Source organism: Eleutherodactylus coqui, chromosome 10 (assembly GCF_035609145.1).
Source record: "Eleutherodactylus coqui strain aEleCoq1 chromosome 10, aEleCoq1.hap1, whole genome shotgun sequence".
Lineage (NCBI taxonomy): Eukaryota > Metazoa > Chordata > Amphibia > Anura > Eleutherodactylidae > Eleutherodactylus > Eleutherodactylus coqui.
This window is the reverse complement of record NC_089846.1, coordinates 55,277,163-55,292,671: the sequence shown is the minus strand read 5'-3', so window position 1 is coordinate 55,292,671 and position 15,509 is coordinate 55,277,163. Positions and strand designations below refer to the sequence as shown.

The 15,509-nt window shown below is 40.8% G+C and overlaps 1 protein-coding gene across 1 annotated transcript in view; it reads left to right on the top strand.

Moving 5' to 3' along the window:
* Positions 1 to 15,509, top strand: part of LOC136580440 (dystrophin-related protein 2-like) — a 121,482-nt gene that overhangs the window by 71,562 nt on the left and 34,411 nt on the right. The window contains exons 20-22 of the mRNA XM_066581017.1: positions 1,891 to 1,956; positions 4,797 to 4,943; positions 15,204 to 15,453. Of these exons, the coding sequence (XP_066437114.1) occupies positions 1,891 to 1,956; positions 4,797 to 4,943; positions 15,204 to 15,453 (463 nt within the window). The remainder of the gene's footprint in view (positions 1 to 1,890; positions 1,957 to 4,796; positions 4,944 to 15,203; positions 15,454 to 15,509) is intronic.

The window sequence follows — 15,509 nt, the reverse complement described above, 5'->3', positions numbered from 1 at the left end:
CTGCCAATTGTCAAAAATTGAAAAACATAGGAACATTCACAATGCCAAAAAAAGTCTTAAAGCATAAATAGGGAATGGCACACAATGTCAATGAACCAGCAACCATGTAACTGTCTGTACCAACAGACAACCAGAGGAGAGTAGCACAAGAAATAAGATATAATTCCAGCACTCCAATTAAAAAGAAATTCCCTCCATTTAATACATACATGCATTAAAACAATACTGGCAGAAAACGAACATGGAATTGATCTCCTATGCATTTTGGCAGAAACGCGTAGGTTATCAATTCCATGATTTTCTTCTGCCAGCATTATGTCTTAACATGAATTAAATAAAACATCATGTATTTTTGTTAGCCATTAACCCTTTCCAATCCACTGTGTGACGTCTGAAGACATTATGATTTAAGGCTGTACAGCTCCAATGTTGGAAGACATCCGTCGGGGTTCTCTTACTGTATATGCCAGCCTCTCTGCTGTCGGAGCCTATCTAATGTGTCACCTCATGCAGTACTGGCTTTAGCCAGCAGATAGTGCCATTGTATAACAGCAGAAAAAGAGTAAGCCCCCTAGGAAGACCAGGATACAAATTGGATTGGAAAGGGTTACAAGATTACGTGGGTTTTTTTTTTCTTGTTTGTTTTTTTTAAAATATTTTTCACAAGAAGTTGGAGTGCTGGAATTATCTACTCTTTATTGTAGAATAAAGCATACGAAAAACACCAGATCCGCTGTTCAGATGCTCTGACCCAGTAGTCTAGCCATTACAATTTATCCCTGGTCATATTTGCTCAGATTCCTACACATTAACTTCTAGAATGGACTATTCCTGAGGAGGAAGAAGGAGCATGATGGTTCAATGATTAGTCCTGTTACCTTGAAGCCCTGGGCTTCTAGGTTCATATCTGAACAGCAACATCTGTGTGGAGGTTGTATGTTCAACCTGTGTTTGTGTGGGATACATCTTCTTAATAATCTCCTCAATAAATGTACGTACTATATAAATAAAAGTGATGGAGGAAAAAGCATGGTGGCTGAGTGGTTAACACTGTTGCCTTGCCGTGCTGGGTTCCTAGGTTCAAATGTTACCAATGGCAACATCGGCATGGAGTTAAATAAAGATTATTAAACAATTGGAGAACATGCTAAATCCATGCAGATGTTGTTAATTTGAACCTAGAACACCAGAACTGCAAGGCAACAGTGCTACCAGGTGAGCCACAGGAGAAGAGGTGGCACCACCACCAGGTTTGGTTGGGAAAAACTGTCTAAAGTTCAGGTTTGCCGTAAACCAAACATTTAGCAAAATTCAACTGGATCAGTTCACTCTGCACTAATTCCCTCTATGAAATACCTTGAAAGACTCCTTCATGGAGAAAAGAGCTCATACCTCCCCCTCCTTTCCCGCTGGCGGTTACGGTTCTCACTGAAGTCAGCCTGTGATGTCCCGTAAACCTGCTTTTGCTGCCATTGACAGGACTCAGTGCTGAAAATTTCTGCCTGCATGCCAGAAGTTGGCAGAACCCATTTATAGTCAATGGGCTCAATTTGGGTCTGGCATAAACCAGATCTGACACTTCTCATTTTTTTTGCTGTTTGGCTCCAAGGACAGAGCCAAACAATGTAAAAGAGAACACTGATGTAGCCTAAGAGAAAAGATGAAAATAGGATAATTATTTGTACCTGGCCATGAATCCAAGCTTCCCTTGTCATTCCTTCCAAGTTTTAAGGGGCTCTGCTTCCTTATGTACACATAAGGGGAATGTTCACAAGGGGACGTATCTAATGTGACTACAAAGTGAAGTCTATAATATGTTTCAGAATATATAATATTGCCTTCATCTCTTCATGTAGCTCCTATATACTTTGAAATCCTTTCTTTCTGTAGACTTGCCGAGATGGAAAATCAGAACTGCTCGTTCTTCACTGACAGCCTTTCTCCTGATGACAGCCTGTGAGTATTACTACCACAAGTGTAGCAGGTTAATTATATAGCATTATCTTATTAACATTAAAACATAGAAAAGCAGAAGGCTTGACTGGCACTGTCTTAGAATAAAATTAAAATTGGGTCATAAAAAGTCTCATTGTCTTCCTAAACAAGTTTTGCCATTTTTACAGCAAAATGGGACTTCAGGAGAACTGGGAGAAAAATGGATACAGCAGTGCACTGATGATGTGTCCCACTAAAAATGTCAACCCTCTGCATTAACCCCTCTCTGCAAATGGACATATGGTAACTGTACGTCCATTTTAGCTGTACCATCCCACAAATGAACACACTTATGTCCAATGAATGGCACAAGAGTTGTATTCACATCAGTCGCAGCGGGTGCCAGCTGTAATATACAGTCAACCTCATACTGCAACCACAATTTCCTGAGGTGCAGCCAGGGGCATAGGTATAGGGGTAGCAGTAGCTATCAGGCCCTGGAGACGTAGGGGGCCTAAAGGCCCCTCCCTCACATAAGAGGACACCAGTATTATAAACAGCACATCGTGGGTAGAGGGCCCTTGCATCGGGGCCCAAGGAGAATCTAGTTACGCTTCTGGATGCAGCCCACATCTATTAGACATTTATGCCATAAATGTCTATAATGGGAATCCCCTTTAATAAGTTTATGAATTTTATATATTGCTACTGTAGTGGTAAATGATGGTGCTTTCCACCTTCATTAACATTTTTTGCTGCCTCACATACATAGAATTCATGCAGTGCAGCAACACTCAAATGTATAGTTTTTGATTTTGCCTAAAAAATGGTGGCCAAAAATGTCATTTGTTATTTTTTCACATAACATTTTATCCAAAGATATTTATTGTAAGGAAATGGGAAGATAGAACAATACCTCTGCAGCGCCACCTATTTGAAGGCAGCATTCCTCCAAGTCAATGTCAGACTTTTTAAACAAGCCTTGTAAACAGTGATTAGGAAATTACAGGAATGCCGCCTTCTAATAGATGGCGCTGTAGAGGTATTGTTCCATCTTTGCATTTGCATATTTCCCAGAGGAGCATGGATGGCCTTAAAAGTCTCCTCACACCTTCTAGGTGCTCTCCCTAAGGAGAGACGATACCCCTCCTGAATCATAAGGAAATGATATATAGGCACACCGAAATAGAGTAGAACTATAGCAAAATACTCTGCCAGGTGCATAGTATACATTAAAGATACAAATGCTAGTAATCTGACTTACATTTTTAGAGGTGCTAAGGGAATAGTGACAGTCTAAACATCAATTACCTTTTTATAACGAATGCACCAAAATGATTGACACACTGATTAACCAATCCAGTCATATTATTCTAAGAGCTTTTCAGAACAATACAAAACATTCAACCAATCAGTGGCCTTGTTGACTGTCCTACATCTGCGCCAACTATTGTTTTGTGGGAGATTAGACCATGTAATAGCCTTTTGCTTGCAAGTGGGTGGAGGGAGCTGGAAAGCCTGTCTACCAGGAGCTGACCATTGCTGGCTGAATAGAAGCTGGGGGTGACAGGAACACAATGGGGAAGTGGGCAAGATAGATGTGTGCAGCGATGGCCCCTTCCTGGTGTTGGAGGAGGAGGCCGTGGAGGTACCAAGATAGAGACGTGCAATACATCAACTTCTTCCCTAGTCACTAATGCTGTGCAATTCTGTGAGTTCAATCTAGGGTGCTCACTCACACCTAGCCACAGAAATTAATTGTATGTCCCCTGTATATAAGATGTATTGTATCTGTAATTACCGCAGTGCTTACCCCAAATCCCGCAATGTTCATTTTTTGCTGAGTGTAATAGCATATTGATGCAACAGGACTCCAGATGGCCACCAAAACAGCTGCAAATGATCCTAGAATTTGTAAATGGCGACATGAATTTATACTCGTGATGCTATTTCCAGTAGTTTGGATCTTCGCACTCTTGCACTTTCTGTATGTCCCTCCCTGATTATCATTGTGTGAATATAATATATGTGTGCAGTAGAGAAAAAGATTTTTCTGCTATTGGATGAGAATAAAACCTAGAAAATGACTTGCTTGTTCTGACAGACAGGAGGCCTTATTCTGGGTTTTACACCCAAGCATTAGCCGAAATGACCTTTAGGGCACGTTCACACAACAGTTTTCTGTTTAGTTTTTTTGTGAGCCAAACAGGAATGGGTCCAAAATACGGGAAAACTACACACCTTTCCATTATACTTTCTCTCCACTCCTGGTTGTGGCTCACAAAAAACTGAACATAAAAACTGTCGTGTGAAGAGGAGGTTGGGTTCTCCCTCCACTCCATCTAGACAATTTGTGCCTCTGTCTCTCTGATGGAAGAGACTATCACCTGCTTTTAGCCCTATAAGCTAAACAATGCCAGAATTGCAGTTTCATTTAATAGCTCGTCTCCTAAAAACACAATAAAAAATGTTGCCAGCACCCCAAAATGTTACCAATGAAAATGTCAGACACAGAGTTTGTAGATAAATAGAAATGTCTAACCAATGTAACACTAAACCACTTATATATACTGAGGGACTAGCTGCATAATGAATGAAAAATAACTTCTCTGGAGTGGTTCTTTAAGGTTAGGCTCCTCCCAGCTCCTACGATTGCATCGTCCAAAAAACAAACCATATTTTAGATGAAGCGATATGAAGAAGATTATTTTACCCACCACTATGACACTTTACTAAAAGGTGGCATAAGATGGCATAGCTGTTCCTTCTTATAAGGCATAGGTGCAGAATGTTCTTTTCATCCCATCTAGGAATTAGCATATTGCTTGTCACTCACTCATTATTGGTATGTTTTTTATCAGTGAGGAGGATCAGTATCTACTACGTCATTCCAGTCCAATTACAGATCGGGATCCATGTACTACTACAATGATAGTGGGAGGACTAAATCCAGAGGAAGAACAAGGGGAGTTAGAAAAAATACTTGCCCAGTTGGAACATGAAAACAGGTAACGTGTATATATACATATAATAAAATATATTCAATTTTTCTCACACTGTTTTTATAATGGCCTCCTGACTACTGTTTTTTATACAAAAATTCGTTCATTCTTTCCCTTATTTTTGTATAGACCTCAATTTAGTACTCGTAACGTAGTATGTAGGACTGAAAAAAAGACTGCTATGTTGATTCAGAGGAAGGCAAAAAAAAAACGTATGAGGTTGAAGCCAATTTTCCTAATTTCTGGCAATCAGAATAATTCCCAGATCATGCCCCATGTGAAGTAATTAGTGACTATAACAGGTAATATTGTTACACTCAAAAAAAGTCGATCAGGCCCGTCTTGTACTCTTCTATCGAATTTGCCATCTTCACTTTCTCAGGCAAAAAGTTCCATAGTCTCACTGCTCTAACAGTAAAGAACCCCCTTCTATGTTGGTGTAGAAACCTTCTTTCCTCTAACCGTAGAGGACACGCCCTTGTTACAGTCACAGACCTGGGTATAAACAGATCATGGGAGAGATCTTTGTATCGTCCCTGATATATTTATTTTCTAAACAAAATAAACCCAATTTTGATAACCTCTCTGTGTGGTCTGCCCAGTGCCTTGTTAAGAAGAACAATGTTCTCATTATATGCCCCTATATCTCATATGACGCACCCCATGATCCTATTTGCATTGGCAGCAGCTGCCTGACATTGGTTTCTCTAGTTTACTTTATGGTTAACTAAAATCCCCAAGTCCTTTTTCATGTTAGTGTTTCCCATTTAGTGTGTAATGGTGACATGTATTTCCTCTGCCCATGTGCATAACCTTATGTTTATCAGTGTTAAACCTCATTTGCCACTTCTCTGCCCAAACCCCCAGATCAATTTGCAAACGTATTCTGCCCCCTCTTGTGTTAATTACTTTACATAGTTCTGTATCATCTCCAAATATTGATATTTTGCTGTGAAATCCTTCTACAAGATTGTTGATTAATAATAATAATCTTTGTTTGTATAACTCCAACATATTCCGCAGCGCTTACAATACAGGAGAAATAACACAAGACCCCAGTTACATGAAGTAATCAGCTGATGGAAATTGTAGGGGTGCGGGTCCTGCTCCAACGAGCTTACATACTACAGATAATGGGGTGATACAGAAGGTAAAGGGGCTGGAGATGTGCACGGTATGGCGAGGTGGAGAGTGTGGGGTGCTATACACATAGACAATGGTCAGGCTGTATAGTGGTGGAATTGGTATGACTGCAGATGCTGGTTGATTACGGCTAGCAGGAGCTGCAGTCGATAGGACAGGGAGCATGTTATCAGTCAGAGTTTAGAGGCGTTTGGTTTAGGGGATATGATATGCCTCCCTGAAGAGGTGCGTTTTTAGAGCATGCCTGAAGTTTAGTGTGTCAGTGATTGTCCGGATATTTTTGGTAGCGCGTTCCAGAGGACAGGTGCTGCTCTGGAGAAGTCTTGAAAGTGGGAATGAGAGGTTTGAATTAGAGGGGCAGTTAGTCTAATTTCGTTAGCAGAACGGAGGGTGCGGGCTGGGCGGTAAATATACTAGTACCAGTGTTTCTTGCGGCACAATGCACCACTTACTAATATAATATAGTGAACAGGTTTGGACTTGGTTTAAAAATTTTTTATGCAAGATTTATAAACTTCAGCTGGTGGCTGAGGTGAAATCGTGGCTTGTGGCTGCATCAGCCTTAAACGAGCGTGCTCACTCATCTCTACTGACAATGTTCATCGTGCGGGGTAAATAATGCGTTACTTTGATAGATCTGAGGTTTATGGATCATACCAAATCACACAATGATACCAAATATGTATTTTTGTTTTATTGCTTAGATTCCTTTATTATTAATACAGTCATACCTCTACTTTTGTCTTTTTCGTCTTTCACCGATTTCCAGTTTCGATGATTCTTCATTGCAGAATCTTGCCTCTTCTTCCATCGCTTGCTTCTAGATTCACTGCCAGCCCACGTGACCTCGGTGCTAATTTCACAGCCATTCATGGATTGCTCCAATCACAGCCACTGATGGATGTATGGCTATGATTGATGCATCCAGCTCTGTCTGTGATTGACTGAGTTAGCTGTCACTCAGCTGACTCAGCCAATCAGAGTAATCTCTTGCTGGAGGCAGGGAATTTCTATCCCCCGTCACTAGCAAGATGCTCTGATGGCTTGTCAAGTGCCCAGCAGCTTGCATGGAGCTCTGGAGAGTGGCCCCCGAGACACCGGTGGCACACGCTAGGTGAGTATATTGATTTTTTTATTTTCTCTCAGGCAGTGTAGCTATGGCATTTAGCGCTGCCAAAAACGTGGTATCAAGTCGCGCCATGTTTTTAGCAGCGCTGAAACCACTGCCCATTAATTTCAATTGGCGACGCAGGGCCGAAAACGCTTGTGTGAACAGCCCCTATTGAAATGAATGGGAGCGTTGTACAGCCTTTAGTGCTGAAAAAGCAGCGCTAAATGCTTTAGAAAAATGTGGTTTGGTGTGTTTTTTGGAATGTCTTGAACAAATTAATTGGATTTACATTGATAGGCACTCTGCCATGACAGCCCTGGGGCCTTTCAGAGGGCCCGAGCCTGCCATGATACCCGCATGACTCCCTGCGATTTCATCGTGGGGGCCGTACGGGACGATGTGTGGGGGATTTAAATGCTGCTGTCAGAATTGATTAACTGCTTCGATGAGCCGTGCAGTTTATCACACCTGTTGCCACTAGGTGTGGGCTGTAAGAAACAGCCCGTGCCCACGATGTATGGAGGGAGATCGCCGCGCGATCATTCTTCATACATAGACTGCCGATACAGGCCATAGGATTGCAGGTTACATCATTATCTGTCCTCAGCGTTATCACTGTGTTCTCTGTGCTGTTACATAAGACTGCAAGTGGCATCTACTGTACTACAGTACATCATCTGTCCTCAGCGTTATCACTGTGTTCTCTGTGCTGTTACATAGGACCGCAAGTGACATCTACTGTACTACAGTACATCATCTGTCCTCAGCGTTATCACTGTGTTCTCTGTGAAGTGAAGAATTGGAGCATGTCTTATTTTTGGGCAATTCTGTTGAAGAATTATCCATTCTCTACAGTATGAAAAAAAAAATATACATGTGGCTTTCATGCAAGTTTGATGCGCAAAAATTGCATCACACTTGCATAATAATTGCGGATTTGCAAGTGCAATATTGTTCCAGGTTTTTCGGACTGATGTTGCACTCGCCCATGTAAACGTGCCCTAATAAATTCTCCCTCTGTTCCTGCATGGCTTTGGATCATCCCAGGGAGAGAGGTGACATGGACCTTTGTTCAGGGCCCTTTATCAATCACAAAGCGCACTTGGGCTGTGATTGGCACATATGGGGTGAGCACTTGCTCATCTAAACATTTCTCTGTGTTTAATTACTGTATTTACTCAACCTAGCTGTTTAACCCTTCAGATGCCATTCAATGCTGAGTGCGGCATCTAAGTGGTTTCACAGAAAAGTTAAAAAACTTTCCCTTCTTAAAAAAAAAAAAATGACCAGTACTGTAAAAAGAATGTTTTTTTTATCCCTCACAGAAAACACCATAACAAACAATGCTAGAAGAGCTGTTCTCTGCAGATCCCAAAAAGAATTTAAAAATCTGTAAATACTCCAAACAGTACTAATGCAAAATACTGTAAAAGTCCTAATACAAACAGCAAACCTTCATTTACTTTAGTCGGTGGAAGCATATAAATATTATGGGTCTTGGAAAGCTGTGGCACAAAAACAAAACTTTTTTTTTATATAAAAGTATTTTCTTTATCGAAAAGTAGTAAATATAAAAAAACAAAAACTATAAAAATGTCTAAATAATTGTAACAAGCTATAGGAACCTTCACAGAGGATGTCTGAGCTGCAGACATTCTTTAGCTTTTCTGCCGATTGTATAAGCAATTGCATTTTCTTTACATGCCGATTTTCTGCAGCGGAATGTGTTGCCTTTTTGCACTATGGCAGTAGTGGTTCACACTGGCAGACGTTATTGTCAAACATCAACAAACGCAGATTTCCAAGCAGATTCTCTGCATTTCCGGGGCAGAAACACTTCAAAGTCCACAGCAAAAGTGTATTTGCGGATCTTGGTGTTGGGTATGTATGTTCTTCATTGATCTCTATGGCAAAAATCCTCTGCACATCTGCAACATAAACAGACATGCTGCCGATTCTTAATCTGCAGTATGTATGTATATATATATATATATATATATACACTACCGTTCAAAAGTTTGGGGTCACCCAAACAATTTTGTGTTTTCCATGAAAAGTCACACTTATTCACCACCATGCGTTGTGAAATGAATAGAAAATAGAGTCAAGACATTGACAAGGTTAGAAATAATGATTTGTATTTGAAATAACATTGTTTTTACATCAAACTTTGCTTTCGTCAAAGAATCCTCCTTTTGCAGCAATTACAGCATTGCACACCTTTGACATTCTAGCTGTTAATTTGTTGAGGTAAACTTGAGAAATTGCACCCCACGCTTCTAGAAGCATCTCCCACAAGTTGGATTGGTTGGATGGGCACTTCTGGCGTACCATACGGTCAAGCTGCTCCCACAACAGCTCAATGGGGTTCAGATCTGGTGACTGCGCTGGCCACTCCATTACCGATAGAATACCAGCTGCCTGCTTCTGCTGTAAATAGTTCTTGCACAATTTGGAGGTGTGTTTAGGGTCATTGTCCTGTTGTAGGATGAAATTGGTTCCAATCAAGCGCTGTCCACTGGGTATGGCATGGCGTTGCAAAATGGAGTGATAGCCTTCCTTATTCAGAATCCCTTTTACCCTGTACAAATCTCCCACCTTACCAGCACCAAAGCAACCCCAGACCATCACATTACCTCCACCATGCTTAACAGATGGCGTCAGGCATTCTTCCAGCATCTTTTCATTTGTTCTGCGTCTCACAAACGTTCTTCTTTGTGATCCAAACACCTCAAACTTGGATTCATCCGTCCACAACACTTTTTTCCAGTCTTCCTCTGTCCAATGTCTGTGTTCTTTTGCCCATCTTAATCTTTTTCTTTTATTGGCCAGTCTCAGATATGGCTTTTTCTTTGCCACTCTGCCCTGAAGCCCAAAATCCCGCAGCCGCCTCTTCACTGTAGATGTTGACACTGGTGTTTTGCGGGTACTATTTAATGAAGATGCCAGTTGGGTACCTGTGAGGCGTCTGTTTCTCAAACTAGAGACTCTAATGTGCTTATCTTCTTGCTTAGTTGTGCAACGCGGCCTCCCATTTCTTTTTCTACTCTGGTTAGAGCCTGTTTGTGCTGTCCTCTGAAGGGAGTAGTACACACCGTTGTAGGAAATCTTCAATTTCTTAGCAATTTCTCGCATGGAATAGCCTTCATTTCTAAGAACAAGAATAGACTGTCGAGTTTCAGATGAAAGTTCTCTTTTTCTGGCCATTTTGAGCGTTTAATTGACCCCACAAATGTGATGCTCCAGAAACTCAATCTGCTCACAGGAAGGTCAGTTTTGTAGCTTCTGTAACGAGCTAGACTGTTTTCAGATGTGTGAACATGATTGCACAAGGGTTTTCTAATCATCAATTAGCCTTCTGAGCCAATGAGCAAACACATTGTACCATTAGAACACTGGAGTGATAGTTGCTGGAAATGGGCCTCCATACACCTTTGTAGATATTGCACAAAAAACCAGACATTTGCAGCTAGAATAGTCATTTACCACATTAGCAATGTATAGAGTGCATTTGTTTAAAGTTAGGACTAGTTTAAAGTTATCTTAATTGAAAAGTACAGTGCTTTTCCTTCAAAAATAAGGACATTTCAATGTGACCCCAAACTTTTGAACGGTAGTGTATATATGTATGTATATGTGTATGTGTGTATATATATATATATATATATATATATATATATATATATATGTATATATATATATATTAGCTGATATACCCGGCTACGCCCGAGTTAATTTGGTACTGGTGTCTATCTGGTGTTCACACGGAAAATCTTATGAAGTCGTGGTTACTTTAGAGATACTGAGGAAAAACACATGTTCACCATTTTGCATAGTTCTCTGCGTTACCCAGGACACACTACGTGGAGGTAACCATGCGACGTTTCCTTCATATAAAATGGCATCAGGAAGTGAGAGAATTAGATTATGTACATAAAATTTGGACACTAATTATTTTGCGCTTAGAATTGAATAATCGAGTTGGGACCTATTAGCTTTTCATATTTATGACACAATCAATGCTTGTGCCAAATTTCATGTTTCTATGACATTGGGAAGTGAGAGATTTGGATTATGTACGTAAAATTTGGACGCTAATTCTTTTGCGCATAGAATTGAATAATGGAGTTGGGACCCATTAGCTTTTCCTATTTATCACATAATCAATGCTCGTGCCAAATTTCCTGTTTCTATGACACCGGAAAGTGAAAAAATTACATTCCGCACGTAAAATTTCGATGACAATTCTTTTGCGCTAGAATTGAATAATGGAATTGGGACCTATTAACTTTTCCTATTTATGACATAATCAATGCTCCTGCCAAATTTCCTGTTTCTATGACACCGGAAAGTGAAAAAATTACATTCCGCACGTAAAATTTTGACGACATTTCTTTTGCGCTAGAATTGAATAATGGAATTGGGACCTATTAACTTTTCCTATTTATGACATAATCAATGCTCGTGCCAAATTTCCCGTTTCTATGACACCGGAAAGTGAGAAAATTACATTCCGCACGTAAAATTTGGATGCTAATTCTTTTGCGCATAGAATTGAATAATGGAGTTGGGACCCATTAGCTTTTCCTATTTATGACATAATGCTCGTGCCAAATTTCACGTTTCCATGACACCGGAATGTGAGAAAATTACATTCCGTACGTAAAATTTGGACGCTAATTCTTTTGCGCTAGAATTGAATAATCGAGTTGGGACCTATTAGCTTTAACTATTTATGACATAATCAATGCTTGTGCCAAATTTCCTATTTCTATGACACTGGAAAGTAAAGAAATTACATTCCGCACGTAAAATTTCGACGCCAATTTTTTTGCGCTAGAATTGAATAATGGAGTTGGGACCCATTAGCTTTTCCTATTTATGACACAATCAATGCTTGTGCCAAATTTCATGTTTCAATGACACCGGAAAGTGAGAAAATTACATTCCGTACGTAAAATTTGGACGCTAATTCTTTTGCGCTAGAATTGAATATTCGAGTTAGGACCAATTAGCTTTTCCTATTTATGACATAATCAATGCTCGTGCCAAATTTCACGTTTCTATGACACCGGAAAGTGAGAAAATTACATTCCGTACGTAAAATTTGGACGCTAATTCTTTTGCGCATAGAATTGAATAATCGAGTTGGGACCCATTAGCTTTTTCTATTTATGACATAATCAATGCTTGTGCCAAATTTCACGTTTCTATGACACCGGAAAGTGAGAAAAATACATTCCGTACGTAAAATTTTGACGCTAATTCTTTTGCGCATAGAATTGAATAATCGAGTTGGGACCCATTAGCTTTTCCTATTTATGACATAATCAATGCCCGTGCCAAATTTGAAGTTTTTATGACATTGAGAAGTGAGAGATTTAGATTATGTACGTTAAATTTCGACGCCAATTCTTTTGCGCTAGAATTGAATAATCGAGTCGGGACCCAATTACTTTTCCTATTTTGGAGATAATGTATGCTCGTGCCAAAATTCATGTTTCTACGATATCGGGAAGTTGGAGAACTTTTGGCGAGTCAGTGAGTCAGTCAGTGAGTCAGTCAGTGAGGGCTTTCGTCTTTATATATATATATTTTTTTTTAGAGGAAGCCAAACATGGTTCCTATATAGATAACAACTTGCTCATAAAATACAATGGGGTCTGGTGCAAAAAAGTCACAATTTTGACACGTGTCAAAACTATGACCTTTAGGCATATAGACTGCGCCCCCCCCCCCCCCCCACCTGCTTTAGGGGGCAAAGGCGCATGCTGTCCATCACATTTACTATAATCTATGCCAGAAACTGGTAAAGATGATGGCAAAAAGGTACTCCAGCTCGGAGTTGACATAGATTTCCATCTGCCGCACAGGGGTGCCTGCAGATTTGACAAATGAATTGCACCTCCTAATACCTTTGTCATTCACGTAAGGTGCAGTGCTTACTTGGACAAGTATGAGAAACACCTGTGTAGGTAAGTAAAACCCAATATCTCATATAGCTAGATTAGATAAAAAATAACCAGATTATGACCGCTTAAATATAGAAGAAAAAAAATGACTAGTCCTTAAAACCAAATTAAAGTGATGTCACTCATTAAGGGCTTGTTCAGATGAGCGTGTGTTTTGCACACGCATAATGCACGCTTGTAAATGAACCAATGGGTTCCTATAGAAGCGTTCATATGCGCGGAATTTGAAGCGCAAAACAGCTCACACCTAAAAAAGATAGGACATAGCTGCGTGTTTTGCAGGAGTTTCCATTGACTCATATAGGAGCAGAAGTTAACGGAAACTCCTGCGCACGGGACAGATTCCCCGCTGCTTACAACAGGGCATTTAAAAGGCACTTCTGGCCAGAACCACTTTTTAAATGTCCCGCAGTTAACTCCTTCGTCCCCGCTTAGTTCCACTAAGCTGGAGCACTTGAATCTCCGTCCCCAAGGGTTGACATTTCACTTTTGTCCTGTCGTTTTGCGTCTGTTAGTGTCTTTATGTTGGTCCATGTTTTTAATAATTCATTAATAAAGTTTATCATTTTTTAATCTATATCTGTGAAGGGCTTTATATACAATATATAGATTCAACATACCACTGTGATCTCTCAGTTTCATTACCTAGCCCCAGCTCACTGTCTACATGGTCTTCCCCTCTATCACTCTGGTTACCCTCCTACCAGTCTCTAGTTTTAATACTCCTCCAAACTTCTAGCCATCTTCTCCCCAAGCGTGACCTTATTCTCCCCATGGAGATGCAGCCCATCCCTACAGTAGAACTGGTAGCCAACAGCAAAGTTGACCCAAGGAAGCCCTCTGCTCTTTTTCAGTTTAGGTCTGCATTAGAGATGAGCGAGCACCAAAATGCTCGGGTGCTCGTTACTCGGGACGAAATTTTCGCAATGCTCGAGGGTTCGTTTCGAGTAACGAACCCCATTGAAGTCAATGGGCGACCCGAGCATTTTTGTATATCGCCGATGCTCACTAAAGTTTTCATTTGTGAAAACCGGGGCAATTCAAGAAAGTGAGGGGAACGACACAGCAACGGATAGGGCAGGCGAGGGGCTATATGTTGGGCTGCATCTCAAGTTCCCAGGTCCCACTATTAAGCCACAATAGCGGCAAGAGTGGGCCCCCCCCCCCGCACTGTCAGCGTAAAGATCGTTCTCCTCTGCCATAGCTGTAACAGCTGTGGCAGAGAAGAACGATGTTTGCCCATTGAATTCAATGGAGCCAGCAATACAGCAGGTTCCACTGAAAGCAATGGGCTGCCGGCGTGCGCGGGGTGAATTGTCGGGAAGGGGTTAAATATATAACCCCTTCCCTGCAATTCATCCAGAAATGTGTTACAATAAAAATATATACCGGCGTATAAGGCGACCCCCCAACTGTCACCTTATACGCCGGCAATACAGTGGAGCAAAGAATAAAAGTCATTACTTACTTCTTCTGACGTTCTGCGGCGCTTGAACGTTGCAGGGGGAAGTTGTAATGCCTTCCCTGTCTTTCTATTGGCCAGAAAAGCGCGCAAATTTCTCAGGGAAGAAATTGAAAGTAACTCGAACATCACGTGGTACTCGTTACGAGTAACGAGCATCTCGAACACGCTAATACTCGAACGAGTATCAAGCTCGGACGAGTATGCTCGCTCATCTCTAGTCTGCATTCGTTAAACAAGTTGAAGAGGGCTTGGATGCTTTATTTTCTTGAAAGTAAAAAAATCACCAGTTTTCTGAAGGTGGGAGGTCGATCCAGGGATTTATTCTGATTGCCGTATTTGGAGTTAGAAAGAAGTTGTTTAGCCACAAATATTGGGCAACTGAGAATATTTAGCTTTCCTCTGGCTCAGCATGTAGGATTATCGCTCGGACTTGATGTCTTTTGGTGTCTTTTTTCCAGCACTATTAACTATATAATTGCATTGCAACTAAACAGCAATTGTAAATTAGGTATACTTAAGTATTCGCATCCATTTGACCAAACAATGATTACAGCATTCAACAACATTCTTTACAGAATTCTTCAGGGAGAATTAAAACGATTAAAATGGCAGCATGCAGAAGTAGGAGAGGCGGCTTTATACGGGGAAGTGTCGCCTGATTCTGGGGGCAGCGGCAGTGGTGACATACAGAGTGAAGAATTGTTAAGTGAAGCACGGATACTGCGGCATCACAAAAATCGTTTAGAGACTCGTATGCAGATACTGGAGGATCACAACAAGCAACTTGAATCCCAGCTGCAACGGCTCAGGGAGCTTTTGTTACAGGTATGGAGAAAACAGACTGCTATTAAAGGGGTATTCTCATCTTAACCAATCATGAG